Consider the following 6,000-nt stretch of genomic DNA (forward strand, 5'->3'; position numbering starts at 1 on the left):
TGAGCCTTCTAAAATGTAAGTCAGATGTCATCTCTCTTCTCTAAACCCTCAGTGCCTTCCCATTCACTGAAAGGAAAAGCCAAAGAGTCCTTTACAACGGCCTTCAAGGACCTTCATGATCTGGTCCCTGCCAAACTCTCTGACCTCATTGTTTATTTTTCCCCTTCTCACAACACCTGGCCTCTATTCAAAAGTCACCCTTAATATTTATTTATGTATTTATTTATTGACAGAGTCTTGCTTTGTCATTCAAGCTGGAATGCAGAGGTGTGATCATAGCTCACTGCAACCTTGAACTGCTGGGCTCAAGTGATCCTCCTATTTCAGACTCCCAAAGCACTGGGATTACAGATGTGACCCACTGTGCCTGGTTTCACTCCTAATATTTAAAACCACAACCGTCTCTATTACCCTTTTCCTTCCCTCTTTAATTTTTCTCCATAATGATGATCATAATCTATGTATTTTACTTATTAATTTTATTAGCCCCCAGTAGTATGTAAGCACCATTAGGATGGGAGTTTTTATCTGTTTTGTGCACTCCTAAGGAACTACCAGTACCTAGAACCGGACCAGGCAAAAGTAGGCTCTCAGTAAACATTTGTGGTTTTTAAAAAAATCATTTATTTATGTTTGAGACAGGGTCTCACTTTGTCACCCAGATTGAAGTGTGGTGGCACGATCACAGCTCACTACAGCCTCAACGTCCCAGGTTCAAGCAATCCTCCTGCCTCAGCCCCCCAGGTAGCTGGGACTTCAGATGCATGCCACCATGCCCAACTAATTTTTTGTATTTTTTTGTAGAGACAGGGTTTTGCCATGTTGTCCAGGCTTGTCTTGAACTCCTGAGCTCAAGAGATCTGCCTGCCTCTGTGTCTCATTAATATTTGTTGATTCTTTCCTGGATCATAGCCAGTGGCTTAGAGAGGCAGTTTAAACATAGCAAGTAAGTCATGGATGCTAGAGCTTGGTCCAAAGGCAGCCCTGCCTGGGTTCAAATCTTGACTTTACCACTGACTAGCAAGACACCTAAACTCTCTCTGCCTTCATGTTTTCATCAGCAAAGTAGAGAAAATAATAGTACCTAGTTCATAGAGAGCCTCTGGGGTCATTAATAAGTATAAAGCACTTAGAAAAATGTCTGTCACATAGTAAGTACTATATAAGCATTTGTTGTAATTATACGCATACGGGGTTGAGATTTATATTAAATATAGGTAGTTTCGATTTTCTAAAATCTTTCAATGCGTTGTCTTGCCCTTGCCCATGTGAAAATTCATTTCCCATGTTTCTGCTCACTTACACAAACTTGTATGATCCCCCTGTAATCTGTCTCCAGGGGCCCGGCTCTTGACCGGTAAACTTGGATGGTTCCTTGTTTGCTCCCTCTTGCAGTCATTTCAAAGCTGTTAAATAGCAATCTTGCTGAGCCCCAGTTTCCCAATCTGTACAATGAGTGGGTTGGACTAGATCATCGTAAAGGGCCTTTCTAACTCTTTCAGTCTCCCAGATGGGTGGAGAGACAGGTCCCACCTCCAACTCCACCCCCTTGGATATGCCCTCTGGCTGCCAAGGGGAAAGGTGACAGAGTCAGCTGGGCTCAGCTTCAAGGGGACCAGGTAGGAGACGTGCCAAGGTTCTTGGGCAAGGGTGGCAATGGGGCTCCCAGGCTGTAGGCAGGTGGTGGGGAAGGTATCATAGGTAAATGTCATCTGGAGACACTGTGGCCAGGACCCGAGGAGAGGCAAAGGCACTGTGGGGAGAGGCACTCCTCCTCCAGGGACACAGCTGTGATGACAAGTCAGGAGACACTTTGCGTCTGGGTATCTTCCTACTTTGGATAGTGCTGGGCGGCCTCTACCCTCTTTAGCCAGCCAGTCTCTTAGGGACAGAGTGAGCTGCAGAGTAAGAACAACCCAAACCCACGGACTGCCTGCCTGAGCCCCAGCACTGCCTGCTGCCCACCACTCCCCGAGCTGGACCGAGGGAGCTCGGGTAGGGGCCAGGCTAGCTTGAGTGTACCCAGATGCACTCCTGTCAGCTCTCTCTAGTGCTTCAACCATGCTCTCCCTGCTCTCTGCTTTTTTTGCCGCAGCTCAGGGATGGGTGTGGGCAGAGAAATCCTGCCACCCTCACTTCTGCCCTTTCCACCTCCAGGGAGGCCATGGCCGGTACAGAGTCCTCGCTACTGAGATCCCTAGGCCTCAGCCCAGGTCCTGGCAGCAGTGAGGTGGAGCTGGACTGTTGGTTTGATGAGGATTTCAAGTTCATCCTGCTGCCTGTGAGCTACGCAGTTGTCTTTGTGGTGGGCTTGGGCCTCAACACACCAACCCTCTGGCTCTTCATCTTCCGCCTCCGACCCTGGGATGCAACGGCCACCTACATGTTCCACCTGGCATTGTCAGACACCTTGTATGTGCTGTCGCTGCCCACTCTCATCTATTATTATGCAGCCCGCAACCACTGGCCCTTTGGCACCGGGATCTGCAAGTTTGTCCGCTTTCTTTTCTATTGGAACCTCTACTGCAGCATCCTTTTCCTCACCTGCATCAGCGTGCACCGCTACCTGGGCATCTGCCATCCACTGCGGGCACTACGCTGGGGCCACCCTCGCCTCGCGGGCCTTCTCTGCCTGGCAGTTTGGTTGATTGTAGCCGGCTGCCTCGTGCCCAACCTGTTCTTCGTCACGACCAGCACCAAAGGGGCCACCGTCCTGTGCCATGACACCACTCGGCCTGAAGAGTTTGACCACTATGTACACTTCAGCTCGGCGGTCATGGGGCTGCTCTTTGGCGTGCCCTGCCTGGTCACTCTTGTCTGCTATGGGCTCATGGCCCGGCGCCTGTGTCAGCCCTTGCCAGGTGCTGCCCAGTCGTCTTCTCGTCTCCGCTCTCTCCGCACCATCGCTGTGGTGCTGACTGTCTTCGCTGTCTGCTTTGTGCCTTTCCACATCACTCGAACCATTTACTACCTCGCAAGGCTGTTGGAAGCTGACTGCCGGGTGCTAAACATTGTCAACGTGGTCTATAAAGTGACTCGGCCACTGGCCAGCGCCAACAGCTGCCTGGATCCTGTGCTCTACTTGCTCACGGGGGACAAATATCGACGTCAGCTCCAGCAGCTCTGTGGTGGTGGCGAGCCCCGGTCCCGCACGGCCACCTCTTCCCTGGCACTAGTGTCTCTGCCTGAGGATAGCAGCTGCAGGTGGGCGGACACCCCCCCAGGACAGTAGCTGCTCTACTCTTAGGGTAGATAGATTGTAACACGGGAAGCCAGGAAGAGAGAAAAGGGGGTGAGTGCAGGGCAGAGGTGAGGGAACCCAATAGTGATACCTGGTAAGGCGCTTCCTCCTCTTTTCCAGGCTCTGGAGAGAAGTCCTCACCCTCAGGGTTGCGGGGAGGCAGGGACATCATGAGTGACCTCATCTCTCATAACCCCTTCAGTTGCCCACTCTTTTTTAGCTAATGCCAGTCTTCTACTCCTTTCTCTTTGTTTCTATCCCTTCCTGGGGCCATTAGTCCTACAAGTCTTCCTGAAAATCTTCCCCAGTCCTCTTTCCCCGTCCCATTTTCCCCACAGCCGCCTAGAGCATGTATTTCTCCAGCCAGACCAGAGCATTAAGGGGTGGATCGGATCAGGCAGAGTCATCTCAGGATTGGCCTGACTTATCCGATGATGATAACCAGAATCAGGAAGTGGAGGCAACTTCCATATCACAGATGACGAGGATATGCCATATGTAACACCCACACCAACTTCCTGGTTCTCCCTCAAAGACAGCATAGTCTTGCTTACTGAGGCGCTGGAATAGAGTGCGATCCCGGGGAGCCTGCATGCAGCTGGGGGCCTGACACTGTTGAACTGGTATGCAGCATGAATTAAAGTCCTGTCATGGGGTGGGGACCTTAGCTGATAACAGCCTTTGGGACAGGTATGGGACTGGACCTCCTTTATGATGTTTGCTGAGAACATGTATATGACAGCTCTCCTGTACTTAACCAAAGGAAAAGTGGATGGCTCAGACTGAGGGGGTGGAGCTCTCACGTCTATGGCTGTGAGTTCTGGCATTGAGGGGTAGAGCAGGTTTGTGCAGAGGATGGTGGTAACAGGAATTGACGCCCAGAGCTAGCATTTTAGTGATCTCTCCCCTTTCTCTAGCTCCTGCCCCAAATGAATGATAAATCTGTCACCAGCTCTTTCAGATCAGGCTTCAGGACTTTGAGGACAGGTTGGAGCACTAGGACTGTTACGGTTCTTTTTTTTTTTTTTTTTTTTTTTAAGACGAGGTTTCACCATGATGGCCAGGCTGGTCCTGAACTCCTGACCTCAGGTGATCCACCCACCTCGGTCTCCCAAAGTGCCAGGCGTGAGCCACTGCGCCCGGCAAGACTGTTAAGGTTCTTTTTAAAGTTTCCCACCCATTCATTCCTTCTCTCTCCCAGTGCCATCTTAGCACCTACAGGCTCATAGGATCAAGTTGCTGCGGGGAGGGAGTGTGTTGGAAATTGAGAAGCTAACCCCTAAGTCTTGGGAAGTAAGAATTTCTTGGCAGGCATTCTTGAGAAGGGTGGGCTCACATTTACAGGCCTTCTCCCTCTGAAATCACCTTCCAGCCTATTGGTCTCCTGAGTCAGACCCCAGCCTTGCCCTTCTTTTCTTCCCACCCTTGCTGACCTGTCTCTGATCTCTTACTTATCTAATGATACCAACTTCTTATTGGCTTCTAAGGGGTCTCTCTCTGGAGACTAGGGCTGGGGTTGCACTGAAGGAAAAAAAATGACTTCAGTTCCCCTAAATTTCCCTTTTTGTTTTTTGAAGGGCTTCCACTTTCTCCCTAGATATCCGGGACCTTCTTGCTATGCAGGACTCCTGCCATTAGGAGTAAATGAACCAGCCTCTTCTCCTCTTCTTAATAGTTCTCCCAGTCTCACAGCCACTGCTTAAGCTGTTACAGACACTGTTCATCATCTGTGCTCTCTTCCTTTTATTCCTATGACTATGGCCTCTTTGCCCATCACTTCCCCTACCTGCTGTCCCCATCCAGTAAATCTGCTTTCTCCATCCCAATTGACTCAGCCTCCTCCATTTCCTCAGTCTATTTAACTCCCATATGCTTAATTGAGACGAACTTTCTGGTGCATTACTTTAGGGCTGTCTTCCCTTGCACTTAAGCTTTAAACACCTTGACTTTCACCTCAGGCCAATCTCCTTTCTTCTAGGACTGGAGGGGATGGCAGATGAAGCCAGAGGACAAGGCTGTCTTGACCCACTAAAACTTCATATCCTGGAACTTCACCTAAGCTCTCATTCCTCTTAGCCTGGCGTGTTCCTAGCAAACATTCCGCAGCAGCTGTTTCCTGTCTTTTCCATTCCACAGGGCCCCAAATTCATCTCCCTCTTGTGACCTCTTAAGAATTAACTTGCTGGGTGTGGTGGCTCACGCCTGTCATCCCAGCACTTTGGGAGGCCAAGGTGGGTGGATCACAAGATCAGGAGTTCGAGACCAGCCAGGCCAACGTGGTAAAACCCTGTCTCTACTAAAAATATAAATAGTAGCCAGGTGTGGTGGCGGGCGCCTGTAATCCCAGCTACTCAGGAGGCTGAAGCAGGAGAATTGGTAGAACCTGGGAGGTGGAGGTTGCCGTGAGCCAAGATCGTGCCACTGCACTCCAGCCTGCGTGATAGAGTGAGACTCTGTCTCAAAAAAAAGAATGACCTTGCCTCTTGCAAAATTGAGAAGCTCTAATACTTCAACTTTTGTTTCATTCATAATAACTGCTTTGTATTTGCCTTGTCTTTCTCTCTTTCTTCCCTGCAGTTCCAGAATAAGAGGTGGTTCCCTTTCTTATTCCTTTGTTTACCTCTCTTCATTATTTCAAGTCTCTTCCATCACTTTATTTTATCCCATCTTAAAAACAAACAACAACAACAACAAAAACAAAGCATTACCAATTACCACGACACCTTAACCCTACTGTCTTTTGTCCTTTCTTTTCTTTT

The 6,000-nt window shown here is 49.5% G+C and overlaps 1 protein-coding gene across 1 annotated transcript; it reads left to right on the top strand.

The window, feature by feature from the left end:
• Nucleotides 1-1,583: 1,583 nt before the first annotated feature.
• On the top strand, nt 1,584-3,622 carry P2RY4 (pyrimidinergic receptor P2Y4). The gene has a single exon (XM_012460812.2). It carries the CDS (start codon nt 2,027-2,029, stop codon nt 3,230-3,232), a length of 1,206 nt encoding a protein of 401 aa, XP_012316235.2. The 5' UTR covers nt 1,584-2,026; the 3' UTR covers nt 3,233-3,622.
• Nucleotides 3,623-6,000: the final 2,378 nt, after the last annotated feature.

This window comes from Aotus nancymaae, unplaced genomic scaffold (genome assembly GCF_030222135.1).
Source record: "Aotus nancymaae isolate 86718 unplaced genomic scaffold, 86718_ANA_hifiasm-v0.15.2.pri h1tg000081l, whole genome shotgun sequence".
Lineage (NCBI taxonomy): Eukaryota > Metazoa > Chordata > Mammalia > Primates > Aotidae > Aotus > Aotus nancymaae.